Source organism: Rhineura floridana, chromosome 2 (assembly GCF_030035675.1).
Source record: "Rhineura floridana isolate rRhiFlo1 chromosome 2, rRhiFlo1.hap2, whole genome shotgun sequence".
Lineage (NCBI taxonomy): Eukaryota > Metazoa > Chordata > Lepidosauria > Squamata > Rhineuridae > Rhineura > Rhineura floridana.
Genome location: NC_084481.1, coordinates 208,030,522 through 208,054,593, shown reverse-complemented (window position 1 = coordinate 208,054,593; position 24,072 = coordinate 208,030,522). Strand labels below are relative to the sequence as shown.

Sequence of the window (24,072 nt, the reverse complement as noted above, 5' to 3'; positions counted from 1 at the left end):
TTGGTGGCCCACCTACGTCCCTATCTGGACAGGGATAACCTGGCTTCAGTTGTCCATGCTCTGGTAACCTCCATATTAGTTTACTGCAATGCACTCTATGTGGGGCTGCCTTTGAAGACGGTTTGGAAACTGCAGCTTGTGCAAAATGCAGCGGCCAGATTGGTAACAGGGATCAGACGGTTCGAACATATAAAACCGATTCTGGACCACTAGCATTGGCTGCCTATATGTTTCCGAGCTCGATTCAAGGTGCTGGTTTTGACCTATAAAGCCTTGCACGGCTTGGGACCACAATACCCAATGGAATGCCTCTCCCGATACAAACCCACCTGTACACTACGTTCAAGATCAAAGGCCCTCCTCCGGGTGCCTACTCCAAGGGAAGCTCGGAGGGTGGCAACAAGGGAGAGGGCCTTCTGAGTGGTGGCCCCCAAATTATGGAATGATGTTGCTGATGAGGTGTGCCTGGCACCAAGACTATTAACTTTTCAGCGCCAGGTCAAAACTTTCCTCTTCTCCCAGGCATTTTAGCATGTGTTTTAAATTGTTTTTATATTGTTTTAAATGTTAAAATTGTGTTTTAAATTGTTTTTAAAATATGTGTTTTAAATTGTATATTTGTTTTAATGTTTTTGATTGCTGAAAACCACCCAGAGAGCTTCGGCTATGAGGCAGTGTACAAGTGCAATAAATAAATAAATAAATATAACAGAACTGCAACTATAGTTCTGCATTTTACATTTGTGTTTAAAAAGCACCTTTTATTTTTATTTTTTGGTACAACAAAATAAATTACGATTTTATTATTTGATTTATATCCCACCTTCCCTCCCAGCAGGAGCCCAGGGCAGATGTAACTGAAGTTGTTTTTGTGGTTCACAATGGGTGGTGCTGGTCTGGCTGGACAGAGAAGTGCCGGCATCCAGGCACCCCAACCGCTTACAGGGATGGAAAGATCGGTCTGTTTCGGTTCTCTCAGTTTCTCATTTTTCCAGTGTTAAATTCAGTTCTCTACATTTCTACAGTGATCTGCGAATTTTTTTTTTTAAGTCCTCATGAAAATTCTCCACTAGTTTAGTTCGAATGTCTCCAAATAAACACATTTTTGTAGGCAATTTTGACAAAGGTTCACATTTTTGCAAGCCATTTCTCATCATATTATGCCTTTCCCCCTAATATATGCATTTTTGCAAGTATTGTTTAGTTGGTGAACTGCATCCCAAAATTCTAATAAATGCATATTGTTTTGGAAAGCGCAAATTTGATAAATTCTGCTTGAAATGCAGACTGAATTGAAATTCTCACCCATCCCTACCCACTTATCTCCCTTTCTCCCAGAATGCGTACAGGCCCCACACGAAAGTGGTTTGCCTGTTTTTTGTTGGAATAAGCAACAGACTTTCATTAATATGCACTGTACTGAGAAAAAAAAGCCACTAGAGGGCTAACAGATCTAGGAAGAAAAAGTGGCCTTCCTGACCTGTGAGTTTAGTTTCTCTTTCCACCTGGTTTGTTTGCTTCAGCTGATGTTGTTAAGTAAAAGATCCCATTTAAACAATGCAAACTCTGTCTTCCTTGTAGTAAGACAAAAACCTACTCTGCAACACTTTTTTGTTTGGTGTACATTTTGCATGCTTTAGGTTTGTTTTTGTTTTGGTTGAGGGTGTTTGGAGGTATTTTGCCTGGTTTTGCTGTGAGCATTGCCAGTTTTGCCTCTGTGAAATGGGTATTTTGTGGAGCTCACAACAGTTTCTTAGATTTCCAAATATGCCCCTAAGCCCAAAAAAGCTGGGAGACCCTTGGCCTGCTCTGAATGGTAGTAGAGAGACCTCTCTCTGCCTGAGATACCAGTGACAGCCAGTGCCAACTCCTGGACTGGATGTAAGTAAGAAGGAAGGCAGGTGAGGGCTGGCTGGGGGCAGACTGAAATTGGTGGAGCAGTGCCCCATTTGCCCTAATGGATGACTGGCTCACTCTGAAGAATCCAGCAGGTGGGGCCTGAAACAGTGTGCCCAATCCCAAGGTTAGAACCATCAAGATGCATCCTGAGGATCATAATAGTTTTGGGTTTCATTTCATTTATTTATTAAAATGTTTGTAACTGGCTCTGTATCAAGTTGTTCTCAAGGTGGGTTACAAGAATACATTTAGAACCACTATTCCATTCATAAACAGATAAAAAAATAACTATCTTAAAACAGAGCAGCCAGTTCTCTTATTATTACATAGCAGGGTTAACAATTCATAATTCCCTGACAAAATAGCCAGGTCTTAACCTGAAGCTTAAAGTAGGCTCAGGAGGGAATAAGAGATTCCACAGTTGGGGCGCCATTTTGTTTTTAAAGGAAGGAAAGGGCTGGCTGGGTTGGGAAACCATGGGCGGTATTCAACTAAATAATTACACTAGCAGAAAAATTTACAGTAGCGCAATGGTACTTCCCCCCTCTGTTCCCCCCATGCACTCCCTGCACAATCTCCAAATCTGCTCCAGAGTGTTTGGGGGGGGGAGGGAAACCCAGAACAGATCTAGCGGGTGAGCAGGGGGGAAGGAAGGGAGTCTCATTGCACAAGGAGAAATCTTTGCACTGAAGGAACCAGCGACGTAGTGCTACACTGAATACAACCCATTTTTCTTAGTTTTTAAAGATAATTATATATCTGCTCTACAGGAAATAAAATATGAAAGATTAATTTGTACTGAGTCCCCATTCTATAGGAAATATAGGGTTGTAGTCAATTAAGTCCTACTCAGAGTAAACCTACTGAAATTAATGAACCTAAGTTACTTTTGTCTATTAATTTCAATGAGTCTACTCTGCCTAGGACTAGCATTGAATACCACCAATAACTTTGATGATGATCTTGCCATGGCAAGAGGCCTCCAAATCGAGAGAGTCAACTATACATACTGGTTGGAGAATAAGATGCTGAGATACAATGGTATCATTAGGGGAAGACTTTGTGGCAGAAGTCCAGGGATCCACTCAGCAGAATGAATGGGAGGATCCCCAAATGCAGCAGGGCTGGCTTTCCCCCGTTTTGTGAAGTAAAACACATTTCTATCTAAAGATGGGGCCTCCCTAAAACCAAAATCTAAAACTTCCTAACTGCACCAGTGCCCAGTGCCCAAATAATTGTGGCTCAGCCTCAGATCAGTCTGAAAAGTACCTATCACATACCGAACATTGAGTTTTTTAAGCTCTTTTTTCAATTTGAATAGCTCACGCCTCTTCATTGCTTGACGCTTTTGTTCCTGGTGGTATTTCTGAAAGGCACGTGCTTTTTTCAGTTGACACTCTTTAAGATATACATCAAATTCAAGAGCTTGAGCCTTATTCTGACCAAAGAAGAAAAGAGAAAACATTGATTTTTGCATCAGTTTTGTTCAGCGTTCAAATGTGTTCCTAAAGTGGGACCACAGCTGTTTTATGGAATGTTAACTGCTAATAGTTGTAGAGCTAGTTTTATTGTCTTTAGCTTATTGTATTTGTAAGCTTTTGGATTTTACGTTTTTATCTGATTTTATTGTATACTGCTTCAGTGACTTTTTGTTGTGAAGCACTTTATAAATCTGCAAATAAAATACATAACAGTTTGGGGGGATGGCCCACTGCAGACATAGCACTGGGCAGGAGTTCACGTGTGCATGTGCACGGCCTCACTTCCTGTCTCAGTTGCATGAAACTGAACACCCCAATAGTAGTGCCTGAATGCTTCTGAGTTCAAACAAAGTGGAATCTTTTTACTAAAGTTCAAGCAAACATAATTTCCACCTGCTCTAGCAGTTCTGCTATTCAACATATCATTGATCAACATACCCATTTGCTGGAAATCTACTTTCCATATGTAATGTGCCTAAATTACAGTTTAGTGCAATAGAAATAAGCCTTGGGCTTGCTTGTTCCTGCTCTCCTTCTCTGATACAGCTATTAAGATAAAATAAAGCTTCTGCTTTTAAAATAACCTGAGATCCTTGTAAAGGCAATCATGATATTTATTTATTTATTATTACATTTATATCCCACCTTTCCTCCAAGAAGCTCAAAGTAGTTCCCCATTTTATCTTCACAACAACCCTATGAGGTAGGTTAGGCTAAGAGACAACAACTTGCCAAAAGTCACCCAGGAAGATGCATGGCTTCTTCTTTTTCAAAGCATTGTTTTGTTTGTAAGTCATCCAGGAAATATTTATTGATGTGCAGCTATATAAATTCAGTATTATAAAGTCCAAAGTCAGATGTACTCTGGTTAAACTATGGTTTGTTCCAACAAGCTACGATCAAACTGTGGTTTATGATTCTGTCTTGTTACCAACTTGCTTATTAATTCCTCACAGTGTAACTAATCAGAGGTCCTCTGGTCAGACATACTGGGCAGCTTTAATTTAAAGGAGGAAGCAGATACTTCTAAACTCCTACTCACAACTGCACCCCAGGAGGAGGGGGGAGGGGAAAATGTGTGAACTCCAGGTTTGTTGAGGCTCGTTCCCACAGTGCTGAACTCTGGCTAAACAGCAGATGTGAAGCAGGCCATAGACTGAGGGTTCATCTGCATGGTGGTTTACTGTGTGTTTAGCGCTGCTCACATTTATTTATTTATTGCACTTGTATACCGCCCCATAGCCGAAGCTCTCTGGACAGTTTACAGCAATCAAAAACATTAAAACAAATATACAATTTAAAACACATATTTTAAAAACAATTTAAAACACAATTTTAAAATGTAAAACAATATAAAAACAATTTAAAACACATGCTAAAATGCCTGGGAGAAGAGGAAAGTCTTGACCTGGCACCGAAAAGATAACAGTGTTGTTGCCAGGCGTACCTCGTCCTTTTAATTCGCATGGTTCACATGACGTTACTGGCAAACAGAAGCTATCACACAATTTTTCCCTTGTAAATCTGTACTAACCCAATCCTCTAATAATACAAAAAGGGAAGGAAAAAACACCTTCACTTTGTATCTCTAGTGCTTACACATGCTTTGGTCCAATGTTTTTAGGTGGGTGTGTCAATCGTTCCCCTCTCCACACCCACTCCCTTTCAGAGCTTGGAAAAGTTACTTTTTTTTAACTACAACTCCCATCAGCCCAATCCAGTGACCATGCTGGCTGGGGCTGATGGGAGTTGTAGTTCAAAAAAGTAACTTTTCCAAGCTCTCCTCCATTCGTTCATTTTATTTCCTGTAGGATGAAAAGTAACGTCTGGCTCCTCTCCCCCATTCTGCTAGCATTTTTATGTTGCTGCAAACAGTGTCTTTATTTATTTATTTATTTATTTATTTATTTATTTATTTATTTATTTTCCTTTTCCCCTTAACTTGTGCACAAAAGCATAACACTGCTCAAACAAAGATTTGTATTTCAGCTGTATCCTACCAGGGAAAACACAGATATTCACACTTCCAGGGTTTTTTTTTAAAGGAACCCACTGCAGCATGCTTGAATGTCAAGCAACCAGAGGGAGTGGAAATGTTAAATTAGAGGGTGTGGTCATTAGGAAACTGCATGATTGATCCTTCCCTTCAGTGTGAATAGAAAACACCATGTTTGCAGCTGGCATTGAGCCCTTACTGTGGGCAGTGCAAATAGAAAATGGAGATAAAAACAGCATCTTTAGTACAAAGATGCTCCCGTGTGGATAAGCCCTGAGTCCCAATTCCAAGTGCCTTCATTACAGATCCAAAGTGATGGTTACCTCCTGATCTTTTTGTTCAAGTGCCCCTCTTCTCTGGGCCAACACTTCCATTTTCTCTTGAAATTCTTGCTTCTTTGCAGCCAGTTCTGCAGAAAACTTCTCATTTTCAGCTCCTTTCTTCAGAAGTTGGAATGTTTCTAATGCTTTTCTGCGATGCCGCAGAATCTCACTGGAGGCCTAACAAAACAAATTGTGGGTTGCATTTTTAAAATATATGGCCAGCTCCAAACGGGGATGCCATTTAAGGAAAGGAAAAGGGGGGCAGTTTTTAGCTCAGATATGAGCATTCCTCTAAAGCACCAATAATCGTATTGTTTTATTGTAATAATGTTTATTTATTTATTGAACTTTATATACCGCTTGATTGTAAAAAACCTCCAAGCAGTTGACAAAAGACATTAAAAATTATCTATAAAATAGTTAAAAATAATCAATTAAAACATTTTAAAAACAGCAACAGACAATAGAAATTAAAACACATCAGCATCTATGCATCTGGACAGGCTTGTCTAAACAAAAAATGTTTTTTGCAGGTGCCAAAAAGAATACAGTGAAGATTCCTGCCTGGTGTCAATAGGCAAGGAGTTCCAAAGAGCTGGTGCTGCCACACTAAAAGAACAATTTCTTACAAGTGCAGAACAGTTGTTCTGTGGCACCTGTATCTGTTCTGCAGATTGAAGTGCTCAAGTGGGCACATATGGGGTAAGGCAGTCCCGCAAGTAAATTGGTCCCAAGCTGTTAAGGACTTTATATACCAATAGTAACACCTTGAACTTGTGATTAAATGGATTAAACTATGGATTAAATAAAATATATTGATAAAAATACATATATTATCTGTATAAAAGAGTCAAGCCACACATTGTGCTATATTTCCACAGCATCATTTTAGGAGTATAATTAATACATAGATATTTTTATACGGTTGCAAGCATGTTTGTATGTATCTGTCTATTTGCTGGTTACTTTAGGAAATCTAGCGTATATAACAATGCATACAATAGGTGAGAATTGCTTGTATTTTTAACAGATCCAGGGTAACAAAAAACTAATTTCTCATTGAAATTAAGGAGTGAGAGACACACAAAAAATCCATTGGATAAGCTCGGCATTGAGATTTTTAGAAAGTTCCATCCCTACTAGTGACTATGTGGTCACACACAGGTAATTGGTAACAGATTTTTTAACAAATCAGATTTTTCCTGGAAAGGATAAATCCAGATTAAATTGGAGAGGAGGGAGAGAGAAAATACAAGCTGGCATTCTGATGCCAATGATGTCTGTAGGCTCTGCAAAACAATTTACATGCACAAGGAGTACTCATCTCACGATACATACTAGTCAGGAATAGGGATGGGGCAGAAATTCAATTCAGTTCATATTTAAAACTAAATCTATCCAATTTGCACTTTCCAAAATGCTGTGAGAACCAAAACATAGCCGTGCTTCAAAATTCACACTTATCCAAATGTTGCTATACAGTTCTCCAACCAAACAATGTTTACAAAAATGCATATATTGGGTAAAAGTGTGCCTTAAAATGAATATATTAGTGAAAACAGCATACAGAAATGCACTGTACTAGGAAACATCCCTTGCAAAAATGGGTACATTAGTCCAAACTGCATACAAAAATGTGTTTATTAGGAGAAATTTGCATAATTTGAATTTAAGATTGGAAAAATTAGAAACCGAGAGAACCGAGATTGGCAGCTCCTTCTGTCTCTAGTCTATGCAGCAAGGAGGGTGACCGTGTGATTTTCTAAGGTTCTGTAACATGTGAAGAGGCTACATGAGTAAAGCAAGCTCTCTGCTGCAGGTGGGTGCTCATTTCCACCCTCCTGTCTCCATGTTGAATTAACACAGCAGGCAAACTCCCAAGTAGGGCTCTAACGGTTACAAGAATATTATCTCCCTCGATACCACTGCAATTCCACTGGCAGTGTTATTATTGGGGAAGCTGGAACTGCCAAAATTCTACATTCTGTACACCTAATACAGACACAGAAGCCTGGTCCTATATTTAACCGGGCACTCTTATCTGAGAAAGAGAATGACAAGGCATAAAAAGGGCAACTGACCTCACGCATGATGGGGATTTGAGGCACATCACTCTCGTCTTCCCTGCAAAAAGAAAAGGTAGAATTACTGCCATGGGCCCCTTGCTACCTTCTAGAAATGACTCTCTGTGTATGAAAGACAGTTCCCAAAGTTCCATCACATTCTGGTGTGACCAAGAAAAGGAGCCTAGGATGAGCCTATTCAGATGAAGGGGGTGGACTATGCAGAGCTTGGAAGTAATTAGTTACAAGTAACAAATTACTTGTAATTTATTACTTTTTTGAGGAACAAGTGGGTAATTCCTTTCCATTTTGATTGTAATAGAATGAGGAATAATTGTTATTACTTTTTTGGAGTAATTGTAATGTTTCCAGCATTACTTTTGGGCATTACTTGGGCGGGGTAAGCAGGGGAAGTCTTCCGCTCCACTGATTTGTGGATGAAAATCCTGTGCCTCAAACTGGGCTTCTGTGCTGCGTTGCTCTTCCCTCATGCTCTGTGGGTGGGTAGGCGGTGACGAGGGAGGAGGTGGAGGGTGAGATGGGGTGGAGTTGAGAAAACAATTGTTTAAAAAAATGGATGGTGGTGGTGAAGAATGGAGTGGAGGGAAAAAGGAGCTGGAGGGCAAGAACATGGATAAAGGAGAAGGAAGCAACAGCAGAATGGAGATAAAGAACTGTGGAGGTGAAAGATGCACTTAGCACACAAAGTGGCCTCCACCACCCTCTCTGGCTACTGTGCTGCATTTGCAGTATTTTAACTTTTTTGCATCTCAGGGGGAAATGTTTGCTTGGGTGAGTGTCCCTTAGTTGGTGGCAGGGCAGGGTCCGGGAGGTGGTTAAGTGGGAGAGATTATGCTTGCTGGCTGAGGGGGGGGGTTGCATTTGGTTTGACGTAGTGGCCTCTGCCTCCCCCCCACCTCTCTTACCAGCGGAGAGACCACCATTGCTATCTTATGGATAAAAAGAATTCTACTACCTCTGTACGTGTGTGTTGATTATTAATGTTGTTTTAGGCTACTTAGACGTGCAGCAGCCAAGGCCAGCACCCTGTAAGCGTTTTTTAAAAAAGGTAAGTGAAATGTAATTGCAGTGATTACTTTTGAGAAAAAGTAATCAGTGACTTCCGGGAAGGGTGACTTCGCTTGTGCCTGCTTTTGAGACGGGCTCCCGCCTCAAAAGAAGCTTATTCAGATATAAATCAGTCAGAACATTTTTTTTTTGACTGATGAAATTTCTCCCAGGCAGGGAGAAACGTAGAGATCAACCTCAAAAGCCTGTTTTTGTTGGGAGGACTGGATTTCATTAATTTATGAGAAAAGGTCCAGCCAGCAATGCCGGACGGACTTCCGAACAAGCTCTATCTGATTAATGCGATACGTTTATCTTTTCTTCAAAGAGAAAACGGACTAACAGGCAAGCACCCTTCTTTCTATTATTTTTTTTACTTGGTTTAAATTGTTGCAGCAAAAAGAGATTTGTCAAATGAATCAGCTTTAAAGAACTTCTGGGTGAGCTATAACTCTTCTCTGTTATTCACGAAATTAACAGCTTATCTCTGTTTCTATTGCAAAAAGCTGTCCTGGAAGTGCATTCTAAAGATATAAACAGAAGAGGGATTTCTATTCCGAGGAACATTATATTGTCTGGGACTATTCTCTTTTTGGTCTATTTTATTTTGACAAATCTGCTTCTTCACGACGCCACTAACTGTTTTGATGCTGGGAACTAAATTTGTTTTGTATTCTTGAACATAGAGAGATAAGGCAGGCTGCTCTGTTTATATTGTGATGTCATCAAGCCTGGAATATTAACCCAATTGTTGCTGAAATAAGAAGTGGTTCTTCTTTATTTTTGTTTTGTTTTGTTTTCGTGGTTTTAAAAATGGCAATCAAGAAAGTGGCTGAGAATCTGGAAGTAATTATGTTTCAGAAAATAATGGATGAGATTGAGATAACGAAACAAACCCTGCGACAGGGCAGTAAGGAGCTGAAAATTGAACTGAGCAAAATGACGCAGGAGCTTAAAGAAATAGGGGATCCTGTGAGAGAGGAGAATGAGATCAGAGATGAGAAAAGAAAAAATAAAGGGAAGATACAAGCCCTGGAGATTGGAACAAATGTGGAATTGGAAAAAGATCTGGAGTTTATGGATATTAGAAATAAAATCTACTGTTTGGAATTTAACGTTATCTCTGAAGAAATTAATGAAGATATTAGAGATAAAGTTATCAATGGCTTGGATAATCTTCTGGACTGGAATGACGTGATGGAGCTTGATATAGAGAAAATCTATGGAATTAACTGCAGCCATGTGACAATGGAAAAACTCTCAAGAGATGAGCCAGTGCATTTTGTAAAAAAGAAGAACAGAGATATGACTTTACAACAATATTTCAGCAACTTATTCAGAATTGATGGCAAGAAAATATTTGGGATAGAGGAAATTCCCATCAGACTCTTATTATATGACTATGGCTATGACAGCAAGATTATTATGGAATACTGATAATGGAAGATTGGATACTGAAATTACTGGACTTAACAGGACTATTGAAGATGGAAGATGGAATTAATAGGGATAATGGAATAATGGCTATTGAAATTATTGGACCTAACAGATTTTGATGAGATGGATTAATCGATATGTTTATTTGGACTATGGTTATGACAATAAGATTATTATTATTATTAACGAGATGGATTAATCGACATGTTTATTTGGAGAAAAATTGATAGATATATTTCTTAAAGAATTGAAACCTCTCTTTGACTTTTTGTGGAAAGAATAAAGTAATGTTTATGAGATTTGATGATTAATTAAGATAACTACTGGAGGAAAGTGATTTTATAATATAATTTAAGAGACAGGATTGTTATATATTGTAGACCTATAACTGATTTGATCTGCGACAAATGGGAAGTCAACATTTTATTTTTTTTGTTTAATCATTTTTGTTTTGTTTTGTTTTTTGTCTTTGAATGTTTTATGATTTTGTTTTGTATGTTTTATGAAAATTTGAATAAAAATTATTGTAAAAAAAAGAGAGAAAAAGTAATCAGTTACTTTCAGAGCAATTGTAATTGTAATGGTAATTACTACTTTATTGGGCCATGTAATTGTAACTGTAATTTGTTACTTTTAAAAAGTAATCTTCTAAGCTCTTGGACTATGGAGATAGGCACAGGTCTTGATTCTCAAGGATTGGGGCCACATCCACACCAGATTTTTATTCCATAGCCATGGCTTCCCTCAAAGAATCCTGGGAAGTATAGTTTGTGAAGGGTGCTGAGAGTTGTTAGGAGACGGTTGCTCCACTCACAGAGCTCCAATTCCCAGAATTCTCTGGGAAGAGGAGCTGATTGTTAAACCGCTCTGGCAATTGGAGCTCTGTCAGGGGAATAGGCATCTCTTTTAGATCTCTCAGCACCCTTCACAAACTACACTTCCCAGGATTCTTTGGGGGAAGCCATGGCTGTTTAATGTGGAATAAATGTTTGGTGTGGATGTGGTAGGGAGCACCTCCCCCTAAGTTGTATCCCCAAGTGCATCCCTTTACTTTCTTTCTCAGACTTATGTCTTATAGTGGCAGCATTATTGTGTCCCTGAGGTAATGCCTTGTGTGTAGTTAAGCAGGGCAACAGCAGGGAGGAGCCGGCATTGCCCTGCGAGCATTGGCTCCTTGCCTGCCTGCTCTGTGTGTGGCAGGGAGCGGAGTGTCACTAGCATGGATGTTGGGGGACTGGCTATCTGGCAGAGTTGCCATGTCTTTTCTGGAGCGATGCCATTTCCTTCTCAACTTTTCTGCTGGAAGCACACAGAATCCCAACTAATCTACCCTGAATAAGCTGGCGGCTTCTGACATGAGGCACCCACTTGATGGCTCCACCACTCAAGTTCCTTTGTTGCATGTTCCAGTCTCCTGTAGGGATTATTTACAAAATTGCTATCTGGAAATATATAATACATAGGCCTGAGTTTATCTAAACTTTACATTTTGGCTTTGGTCAGAGTTCAAAGCTGGGGAAAAAAAGGCTAGCCTCATTACTGCAGGGGTGGGCACCATTTTTTCTGTTCAGGGCCATATTCTGCTCTGGGTAATCTTTTGAGGGCCACATGCCCACAGTGGATGGAGCCAGACCCAATCATGGGCAAACCCAGAGGCAAAAGTATTTTGGATTAACAAATCCAGAATAAAGAGTGCCCTGCTTCAGTTTTCACCATGGCGATCTCCAATTAGAATTCCCTGTCATACAAAAGTCTACTTAGATTAGAAGTAAAGCCCACTTGGATTTTCTTTTTTGGGGGGGGGGTTATTCTCAGATAAGGATGCAGAGGATTTTCCCCCCAAAGTACAGAAGACAAAAATTACCACCATTTTGGAAAGCAAATGAAAGTAATTCCTTTCTGAATTTGTGTGCTGTACACACTCTCTCTCTCTCTCTCTCTCTCTCTCACACACACACACACACACAGCAAAATCCTAACAATTTCTTCTCATACAGCTAGGGGTGGGGTGGTGGTAGAAACAAATTGATTTACAATACTGCCTCCTCAAATTATTCTGAAACTACATGGAAAGTGTGTGTGTGGAGGGGGAAAAGCTTTAAAAAGCCAAGAAAAATAATGAGGAAGTAAACAGGAACTAAGTTATTCTGATGACAGAATAGGATAGTGGCAGGTGTTGGGGACCGCATAAAATGAGGTTGGGGCCGCATGCAGCCTCTAGGCTGAAGGTTGCCCACCTGTGCATGACTGCATGCTCCTTAAAGTCCCAGGATCTAAATATGTAACATTTAGAGACTGACACAGTAGCAATAGCAGCAGTATCTAGGAGTGACTGCAGATAGCAAGAGACATCACAATGCCATCACTATGGCATCTCCTTGCTTCATCCTTGAACACCCTCCTGTCCAGGGAAAATCCCTTAACATGTTAAGTTTACAGGAGACTTCCCCCCCTTTCAACACAAAGAGGCAGTTAGGAACCTAGGAAGCTGCCTTATACTGAGTCAGACCATTGGTCCATCTAGCAGAGTGTTGTCTACACTGACTGGCAGCGGCTCTCTGGGACTTTAGACAAGATTTACTCCCAGCCCTATCTGGAGATGCCGGGGATTGAACCTGGGACCTTTTGCATGCAAAGCAGATGCTCTACCACTGAGCTCTGGCCCTTCCTCATTATTAAGGGCAGCAGCTCCTTCCTGAATAGTATCCCTAATGACATAGGGCTGCAAGGTCACATCTCACAGATCCAAGTGAGACCTCTGCATTCATGAATGCAGCAGGAACAGAAACAAAGCAACTGTAATATTGCCTGATAGTTTCTTTCCCTGGTGCTGCCACCCACTTTCCAGAATTAGAACCATCTTTGCTAACCTGCTAATTCCCATGAGCTGCTGATAGTTGTCGTCCAAGCACAGCAGGAGAGGATGCAGGACTGATGGCAGGACAAGCAATAACTCATATTTGAACACATTCATATTTAAAAGAAAACTCAGACTGTGATCCTATACACAGTTACCTGGGAATAAGTCCCATTGGATTTACGTCGGAGAAGGCACATAGAGTTGGGCTGTTAATGGATTTAATATATGTTTTAACTGATTAATCAGTGAAGGAATTTATTAAATAATACATACATTTACATAAGGGGGAAAACTCTGCACTGGGTTGAATGCAGCTAAGTGGTGCTTAGAGTAGACCCACTGGAATCAATCGATGTGACTAACTTAAGCCCACTGATTTCAAAGGATCTACTTGAGCATGACTTAGTTGGATACAACCCTTTGAATTTTTTGGATGAATGTGTATGTTACAGCAGGCATCATCTTAGAAGAGGAATCCCAAAATCTTGCTTATGCAGCAGAAAATGGCTCTAACATGGCACTTCTCATCTGCAGTTTTATAGGTCACTTATAAAAACCCTATAAAAGTGCAGATGACAAGTGTAATGTTACAGCCATATTGAGGAGTCTGCTGTTTGATTAATTAGGGGGGTCTGCATAGTTAATCAATATGTCTTCAAGTGATTAATCCAAGGGCGGGGCCCTCCAGATGTTGCTGAACTACAACTCCCATCATCCCTGTCCATTGCCCATTCTTGCTAAGGCTGATGGGATTTGAAGTTCAGCAACATGTGGAGAGCCAAAGGTTCCCCACCCCTGTACTAACCTAACTGATTCAAAGCTCCAGTCCTATCCTGGGATGGAGTAAGCCCCACTGAGCTCGGTACTAACTGCTCAGTAGACATGTATAGGATTGTGCTATTATTGACTAAATATTGCAGTCCTATATATTACAGAGTGGAATACTTTGGGGGGGGGCAAACCTGTGGCCTCCAGATGTTGTTGGACTCTAACTCCCATCATTTCTGACTAGGGATGGCTAAGAATTTCAATTCAGTTCGCATTTGAAGCTGAATCTATCAAATCCACACTTTCTGAAACAAGAAATTGTTTGCAAAAATGTGTACATTAGTCAAAACTGCCTACAAAAATGTGTTTATTAGGAGAAGTTCGCACTAAAATTCTGGATAATTTTTATGAGGATTTTTTTTTAAAAAAATGGCAAATTGCTGCAGAAATATGGAGAACTGAATTTCTGATTGGATAAAATGAGAACCAGAGTGAACTGAAATTGACAGGTCTCTCCATCCCTATTCCTGACCATTGGTCATGTTGGCTGGACCTGGTGGGAATCAGGGTCCAACAACATCTAAAAGGCCACAGATTTCCTACCCCTGCTTTATCCCACTGAAATAATATGTAGTAGGGATATGCACAGTATTCGACTGAGGTGCGAGCCAAATCAGGCCTACATAGCCCCAGATCTCTGTGGGTTAGGATGGGTGGCCCAGAGTGATCCAGAGCTATCAGGGGGCAGAAAGAAGAGGCAGGCATGTAGGGGAAGAAGGCAAAACCAGGAAAAGGAGGCACTCTTTGCAGGAGAAGAAAAGGAGGCATCTCTCTTTCCACAGTGCCTCCTCAAACTCTGCACGGTATCCAAGTCCCCTTCGTGAGTGGCTTCCCTTCATGCAGGGAAGCTGCTCACAAAGAAGCACCCCGCAGGAGGGAATCCTCTTGCTTATCAGCTTGCAAGTGGGAGGACTCATCCTGTGCAGTGCTGTTCACTGCTTCTTCATGGGTAGCTTCCCTACATGCAGAGAAGCTGCTCACAAAGGGGCAGCAACCCGCAATCCTCCCACTGATCAGCTGACAATCCAGAGGATTCATCCTGGAGGTGCCAGTCACTGTTCATTTGTGGTTGGCTTCCCTGCATGCAGAGAGGCTGCTCGCAAAGAAGCAATGATCAGTACTGCGCTACCTGTCTGCTCTCAATGGGGAGAGGGAGAGGAAATGCAGCGTCTCCTTTCCTCACCCCTTCCCAATCATTTTTTTTTTCAATAATTTTTATTCAGATTTTCATAAAACATACAAGACGAAATCATAAAACATTCAAAGACAAAAAACAAAATCAAAAATAGTTAAACAAAAAGAAAAAAAGAAAAAAAAAACAAAAATAAAAAATAAAGAGTAAAATATTGACTTCCCATTTGTCAAAGATCAAATCAGTTATAAGTCTATAATATATAACAATCCTGTCTCTTAAGTCATATTATAAAATCACTTTCCTCCAGTAGTTATCTTACTTAATCATCAAATCTCATAAACATTACTTTATTCTTTCCACAAAAAGTCAAAGAGAGGTTTCAATTCTTTAAGAAATATATCTATCAATTTTTTTTTCCAGATAAGCATATCGATTAATCCATCTCATTACTAATTATGATAATCTTATTGTCATAACCATAGTCAAAATAAACATTTCAATTAATCCATCACATCAGAATCTGTTAGGTTCAGTAATTTCAGTAGCCATTGTTCTATTATCCCTATTAGTTCCATTTTCCATCTTCCATCTTCAGTAGTCTTGTTAAGTCCAGTAATTTCAGTATCCAATCTTCCATTATCAGTATTCCATAATAATCTTGCTGTCAAAGCCATAGTCATATAGTAAGAGTCTGATGGGAATTACCTCTATCCCAAATATTTTCTTGCCATCCATTCTGAATAGGTTGCTGAAATACTGCTGTAAAATCATATCTCTGTTCTTTTTTTCAAAATACACTGGGTCATCTCTTGAAAGTTTTTCCATTGTCACATGGCTGCAGTTAATTCCATAGATTTTCTCTATATTGGGCTCCATCACATCATTCCAGTCCAGAAGATTATCCATGCCATTGATAACTTTATCTCTAGAATCTTCATTAATTTCTTCAGAGATAACATTGAGTTCCAAACAATTGATTTTATTTCTAAAGTCCATAGACTCCAAATCTTGTTCCTGTTCCACGTTTGTTCCAATCTCCGGGATCTCCTCTCTCACAGGGACCCCTGTTCCAGTCTCCAGGGTCTCCTCTCTCACAGGGACCCCTGTTCCAGTCTCCAGGGTCTCCTCTCTCACAAGGACCCCTATGTCTTTAATCTCCTGTGTCTCCAAACAATAGATTTTGTTTCTAAAGTCCATAGACTCCAAATCTTTTTCCTGTTCCACGTTTGTTCCAATCTCCGGGGTCTCCTCTCTCACAGGGACCCCTTCCAGGGTCACCTCTCTCACAGGGACCCCTATATCTTTAATCTCCTGCTTCATTTTACTCAATTCAATTTTCAGCTCCTTACAACCCTGTCGCAGGTTTTGTTTCGTTATCTCAATCTCATCCATTATTTTCTGAAACATAGTTATTTCCAGATTCTCAGCCACTTTCTTAATTGCCATTTTAAAAGAAAAATATAGGAAAACCACTTCTTATTTCAGCAACAATTGGGTTAATACTCCAAACTTGGTGACATCACAGTATAAACAGAGCAGACAGCCTTATCTCTCCATGCTTAAGTAAACAAAATGCAGTTCCCAGGATCGAAACAATTAATGGCGGTCGTCAGGAAACAGATTCGTCAAAATAAAATAGACCAAAAAGAGAGTAGTCTCAGACAATATAATATTCTTCAAAATAAAAATCTGGAATAGAAATCCCTCTTCTGTGTATATCTTTAGAATGCAAATCCAGGACAGCTTTTTGCAACAAAAACAGAGATAAGCTATTAATTAGTGAGTAGCAGAGAGAAGTTATGGCTCCCCAGTGAGATGTCAAAAACCGATCAATCTGGCAAATCTCTTTTAAACAGCAACAATTTAAGTCAAGTAAAAGAAAAATATAGAAAGAAGGGTGCTTGCCTGTTAGTGCGTTCTCTCTTAGAAGATAAGATGAACGTTCGCTTTATCAGATAGAGCTTGTTGTTGAAAATCCGTCCCACCTTCGTCGGCTGGACCTCGTCCCATAAATTAATGAGATCTGGTCGTCCCAACAAAAATAGGCTTTGAGGTTAATCTCTTCGTTTCTCCCTACCCGGGAGAAGTTTAATCAGTCAAAAAAAAAAAAAATCTGACTGATATATCTGAATAAGCTTCTTTTGAGGCAGGAGCCCGTCTCAAAAGCAGGCACAGGCTAAGTCACCCTTCCCGGAAGTCCCCTTCCCAATCATTTTAAAAAAAAAAAAAAAAAATGCCCTTCCCAATCATTTTTAAACCCTTTTTAAAATTAAAACAGGGTTGAAAATAGGGTTGCCAGGTCAGAAGCATCCCAAACCCTGAGATTTGGGGGGCAGGCCCGAGTGATGTCATGGGGTGGGTCCAAGTGACATCATGGGGGCTTGAGTGACATCACAGGGTGGGTCCAAGTGATGTCATTAAGCATGATACATTAAGCATCTACCACAGTTGCTTGGGGCTTACAGTTCATACAAAAACATTTCTCTGACTGGAAATTAAGATAGAAATCTTAGCTAAAAGACGGAGCCAGGGTAGGGAACATTTAATCTAGCCAGCTCGCTTCTGGCAAAAAGGGTTTAAGTGCCCTCAGGCCAGGCCAGTCACCAGAAGGCCATTGTAGGAAGAAAGGAGCCTAGTGTTGTGGAGATGGAAGCACTCAGGAGTAAAGATGGATGCCCTTGAAGACTGCAATTCTAAACATACTTACTAAGGGACTAAGCCCCATAGAACTCAAGAGGACTGTAGATATGGTTTGGATTGTGTTGTTGGTAAAGCTTGACTAGGGATCCTCTGCAAAGATATCCATATCCAAGCAGGGTTGAAGATCCCCTGCCTGGAATGCCCTGCCCCTACCTTTTATCATGGCTGCTCCAAATTTCTTTACAGATTTGACCCTTCACTTCAGAAAGAGGTCTGAGAAATGAGTAAGAAAATTCTCTACCCTTTTCAGTCTCCCCTGTGGGCTGCTATAGACTCACTTCATCAGCCAACCCAATTCCAGTGAATATAATTGACAGAGAGAACGCACACATGATTTGGTCTACACTCATAGGCAGCAGCTTGGGAACAACAACAATTGCAGCCATGCTGCCCAGTATGTGAATTCTCTTTTACCACTACAGGACAAGAAACAAACAACAAAGTGCATCATCAGTGGGTTTAAGAAGGTTGAATGGAGCACATGGAACCATTGTTGTTGTTTCTGTGGATGAAAGGGAGTGAGGATAAAAGTAAATGAAATGCAAATAGAAAAAGAAAAGACAGTGATGATTTCTTAAATGCAATACCATACCAACCACAGCAAGATTCCTATGAGTGAGGCAGAAAACTAAGAATCTCACAACCAGTCAGGATTCCTAACCAAAACTAAAAACATCTTGGCAGCTAGTCAGCCAAGGTCACAGAAATCTCCCTGCAGCAGAACCTGACCCGGGGGCTGAAGTTAGTACAGAATGCTATGGCACAATTGCTGACATGAGTGAGACCCTATCAGCACATAATACCTCTGCTCTGAAATCTGCATTGGTTGCTGATTTGCTACCAGGCCAAGTTCAAGCTGTGCTTTCCATGTTATGGGTGCCACATAGTACTTGTTCTGCTCTTGTAAGAAACCAATCCTTTAGTGCACCAGCACCTACGCTTTGGAACTCCCTACCTATTGACATTGGCAGGTGCCTTCATTGTACACTTTCTGGCACCTTCTAAAAATATTTTTGTTTAGGCAAGCCTACCCAGGCATGTAGAAGCTATTATTTTTTATCTATTTTAACTCATTGTTGGTTTTATTATTTTGAATATTTTTAAATACCTGTCTTTTACTGTTTTTGCCAAAATATTTGCAACCTGGGTGGCTAACCAGCACCTCACTGTAGTGAGCACAGCAGTGTTTCTATTCCTGTAGGGCTGTTTTTGTCCTTCGCCATCAAGTACTCAAGAACAAGAAGAAAAAATAGCCACTATGATTTTGAGTATAGTGAGTGCTTTAAAAGAGGAAAGGGTAGCTTAGGGTAGATTTTTTTTTTAGATAACTTTAGGTTATCTCTTTATTTCACTTTTTAGCAGTAAGCTCCCAATCTTGGTCTACTCATCATAATAACTGCAGAATAAACAAACTCTTACTTCTTACTGAAGGCAAACTGCTGACTGGGTAGAGAATACAATTGAAATTGAAATAGAAAAGCAGAGCAAAGTCCAAGGGGTGGAGTCTAATTCTAGCCCATAATACAACATTCTAATATTAAACTCTTCAAGGGTCATGTTACTTTACAGGCTTTCCCCCCCCCTAAGGATGGCTTACATAATTCTAGGGTGATTGTGATCATGAAAAATCCACCCTCAGTCAGCAAAGGTCTTGAATGAGCAGACTTCTGGGGACTTCCAGATGAGGTTTTTCTTGCACACTTGCCCTGCCTTGTTCACTGAATTTTTCAGAGGGTCCTATTCTTAAATTGCTCCTTCCTTAAAACAAGCTATCATTCTTTAAATGAAGACTGTCATGGTATGCCATGTCATAAATTAAAAGATGTTTTTCAAAAAACTAAAAAAATCTGAGGGGCGGGGGAAGAAGCACGGGTCTATGTTAATTTTTACCTCAGTAGTCCCTTCAGTACCACTCCATATATGTGTGTATGTGTGTGTATATGCATATATATTATTTTATTATTTTAATTGCATTTTATGTATTTTAATTTACTTTAATGTTTTTGTGATTTTTATTGTGTACAATTTTATTATGTACAGGCTCGATTTTATTGTAAGGTGCCCTGAGTGCTCTATTATAGGGTAGAAGGGCGGGATAGAAATATTTTAAATATATAAATAAATAGGGGTGTGCACCCATTTGCCCCACCCTGGCTACAGGGCTGCCTCCGACTTTGTCACAAGTTAGGAATCCTGCTTGCTAAAGGATGAGTAGGAGAAGTCACAGCTTCATTACCTCCCACCTTATTGGTGGAAGAAATTATTATTGTTGTTATTATTATTATTATTATTACCTGCCCTTCACTAGCAGATGGGACAAAACAATCTAAAATTCAATATTAAAAGCAGTTAAAGTAAATTACAGTCACTGGAATAAGGTAGGTCTTAAAACACATATCTCAGGTGTCAAAGGTCAAGATAAAGAGGTACATCTTCAGCATACAGTGGAAACTATATAATGGAAGTGCCTCTGGATTGCACATGCTGGCTGGGGCTGATGGGAGTTGTAATCCAGAATTTCTGGAGGGCACCAGGTTGGTAACAGCTGCAATCTAAAAAAGTTTGTGTATTAACATTTCCATGTTAAAGCCAAATTTTGTGTGGATAGCTTTGTTAATTTTTTTGTTTAAAGAATTTTAGGAAACAATCGGTTTTAAAGGTTAACTTAGAATATGCCCTCAGAGTCTGTCTGCATAGGGCAAATACCAATTTGCTGTTATTAATTTATCCTTAATGATGCAAGACCCCTTTCAGGGACTAAACCTGACATCAGCGTCCCCCACTCTGGTGTCTTCCAGATGTTTTACTACAGTTTCCATCATTCCTGATTTGAGATGCAAAGGCTCAGGAAAAAAAACTGGAAAAATTGGGAGGAAAGGAGGGTTAAAAAGGGAGGAACCCCCTCCCATTTTCCTGGTTTTTTTCCCCAGACCTTCACATCTCTGTTCCTGATCATTGGCTATGCTGACTGGAGCTGATGGGAGTTGGAGTCTAAAATACTGTATCTGGAGGGTACCAGGCTATTCCATATAGCATGCCAGATATCTCAATAGGCACTTGCAACGAACACATCTTAATGGATAGATTAAGTGGCTAGAAAATAATCCCATGGCAAATCAAGGTCCTAGTGTGAGTAACCAACAGTGGAATGTAAATCCAAGTTGCAATTACACATACTTTAATCCTGCAGCTGTGCCCCACAAGAGATCATTTTCCATTCCAGCAAGTAGGGTTGCTGAAAAACACGCACGCGTGCTGCTCTTATGGCTCTGTCTAGAGTGTGACGTGAGGAAATCGGCTAAAGGAATCTCTTCAGTGCAAGGAGATAAACACTGACCTGCATCAGAGGATCATTTCTCAAGTTCTCCGATTGCTCCCCTTCATATTGTGGGAAGTGAGAGCAATCTTCCCTGCCCAACCATCCAGCAAAAGAAATGGAGGAGACTTTCAATTCAGTTTGCATTTATATTATTTATTTATTACATTTATATACTGCCCCATAGCTGAAGCTCTCTGGGCGGTTTACATTTAGAAGCAAACCTATCTAATGTGTGCTTTCTGGAAAAATATGAGAAATAAAACACAGCCATCTGTCAAAATTCACATTCTCCAAATTTTGCAATGCAGTTGTCCAATCAATGTTTTTAAAAATGCATATATTAGAAGAGTCTGTACATAAAAATGAATATATTTGTGACAATAACATACAAACATGCATTGTTTTAGGGGACACTGCATTGCAAAAATGTGTGTATTGGGCAAAATTGCATACAAACATGTATATTAGGGGAAATTTGTACTAAAATACTGACTAATTTTCATGAGGATATAGATATAGATGCAGCTTGTTGCAGAAATGTAGAGGGCTGAATTTACATCTGGAAAAATGAGAAACAAAGAGAACTGAAACTGACAGAAGTGCTCATCTCTACACATCAGTGATGTGAGCTGGGAATTTCTCTAATGCTTTATTTTTCCATGGAACATTTTCCATTTCAGAATGCCAGTAGAACTCTCAGTGTGAATAAGGACCCTGACAAATCAGGGTCGCCAGTCAGTTTACTGATATTTAAGCAACCATCAGTAGAACCCCCCTGTAGACCTTCCCCACACAACATGGAGAAGCTCAGGGACAGGGTCATGACACAAATGTGAGGCCATTGCAGGTGAGACTACCCTGCATGCCCTTCCCCTCCCCACAATTTCACCATTCACATGTCCAGACCAAGCCTGAACACGCTTACAGCTGAAGTTTAGGAGAAAGAGATATGTCAAGGCTACTGTAAAGCATTATCTGGCAGACCAATGGCCTATTGCAGACAGTTAGCTAAAGAGACACGCCCCTGTGTAGCAGCTGCACATAGTTCTTCAAATCCATCTTGGCCTTTTCAGAACTGTCTCCACCAGTTACGTGTATGTTAATGATGATCCATGTGGGTTAGTCAGACCTCCCTATGATTATTACCAGTTCAGTGCCCGCATGGTTTGCTGCTTTCTGTAATGTCTTTGCTCCAGTTTCTCATGAGTAGATTAAATTATGTCAACAGCTAGAAAATTCCACTGTGTGTTTCAACTTTTTTTTTTTTGCATGAAAATTTATTTGCCCTGTGCAATACAAACTTCAAATATGGGGCTGCCTGTTGGAACCGTTTTGCATGCCACATTAATGTTGGTTTGGCTTTTTAACACTGTGGAAAGCAGCAGCAGCAGTGATGCCATCTCTGGCCACAGCTCTGTGCAGTTTGATGGGATCAGTTTGTACTCCACCACCAAATGATGTGATCTGAGTAAGAAGGGGGGGGTTGTACTATTGGAAACCTTTTGTGTGCTAATGCAGAAATTATCATTTCCCTGGGTAAGAGGGCCCAACAATGAAAATGCAGCTAGCCTGCTGGAAAATAGGTATGCCCGGGTAACAAGAACAGAAATCAGTAGCATGCCCTGGTGGGTTCCAGCAATTGCATTAGCCCTAGGCATGTGTTCTGGTGAACATATGTGGGTTTAAAGGGGGAAGGGGGACAAGGTTGTGCATGAAAGCCCCGTGCTCGTTAGAAGCTTCCCCGCGATCAGGGGGTCATGTGTCCTACTTTACAGAGGACATTCCTCCATTCAAAAGCATCCTGTATTTGAAGGGCTATCAGAGGACAATCTTCTCTTTGGCGGTACCCTTCCTTTGAGGATCTCTCTGGTGCTAGTACAGTTTAAAGATAAATTAACCCAAAGAAGGGAGAGGAGGTGCTTTGATGTTGTCCATCCGCATTAACACCTGGACAGCAGAGTAAGCTTGGTGGAGATCCTCAGAGCCAGGGGCCAAATGTGACCCTCCAGCCCTCTCTATCCAGCCCTCGGGATTCTGCCCAGGCCACGCCCCCTGCTGAGCCACATCCCTCACCAGGCCACTATCCCCCTCCTCAAAGGCTTTTGCCTGGCTTGAAAGTGCTCTATATGACAATGATCATGCCTCTGGCTTGCCTGGATGGAGAGATGTCTGCAGGTATAGAAATGTTTCTCTTATTTTGCATGGTTTGAATGTAGCCTTCTGTATAAGGGGCTATGAGCAGCATCTCATGGCCCTGCTGATCACTAGCATGTGGCCCCCAGAAGGCTTCCCATGAGAGAGTGCGGCCTTCAGATTGACAAATTTTCCCTGCCCCTGTTTTAAGTGATACATCACACATGCTATGATCACCTTACCTGTGTTCTCCTAGCTGAGTCAAAAAAAAATTTCTTCTCCTGTCTTCAGCTTGCAGAAAGTATTGGGGATCATTATCCCTTATCATCATCAGAGCAGCCATGCTTCTTTAGGAATGAAGGTCTGAGGGGTGGAAAAACTTTTTTTTCTACCTGCACAAAAAATCCTGTGCAGCAATTCCACGCCACCCTTGGAAATGAGGAAGGGAAGATGTGTCTGGTTTGTTTTGTTTTTTTAAAGCTTCTCTCAGCACAACCAAAGGAGCACAACTGTGTTGCTTTAGCTGCATTACAAAGACATATGTGGGTGAGCAGCACACCCAGATCTAGTTGCAAAGCTGGAAGCGCAGGGTTCAATGTGGGAGGTGAGCTTTCTGGGTTGCTACAGTTACCATCCTGCTGTCAGATCCTTCCTGTGTTCCCCTAGCAACTCCCAGCACACAGAGTGTGGATCAAGGCCTTGAGTGCCTAAGGAGAGTTGCCTTTGCATTTCTCTGCAGCATAGCTATACACAAAACAGCACAAACATTACAGCAGCTAGAGTGCACTTGGATGAAGATATCTTTGTTTCCGTAGTGTGAAACGGTGCCT

At 40.6% G+C, this 24,072-nt stretch overlaps 1 protein-coding gene across 1 annotated transcript in view; it reads right to left on the bottom strand.

The window, feature by feature from the left end:
- CCDC197 (coiled-coil domain containing 197) overlaps positions 1-23,662 on the bottom strand; it is a 47,938-nt gene extending 24,276 nt beyond the window's left edge. Inside the window, exons 1-4 of the mRNA XM_061612816.1 lie at positions 23,485-23,662; positions 7,781-7,823; positions 5,700-5,876; positions 3,180-3,337 (exon numbers count right to left, since the gene is read on the bottom strand). Of these exons, the coding sequence (XP_061468800.1) occupies positions 3,180-3,337; positions 5,700-5,876; positions 7,781-7,823; positions 23,485-23,585 (479 nt within the window). The 5' untranslated portion in view covers positions 23,586-23,662. The remainder of the gene's footprint in view (positions 1-3,179; positions 3,338-5,699; positions 5,877-7,780; positions 7,824-23,484) is intronic.
- Positions 23,663-24,072: the final 410 nt, after the last annotated feature.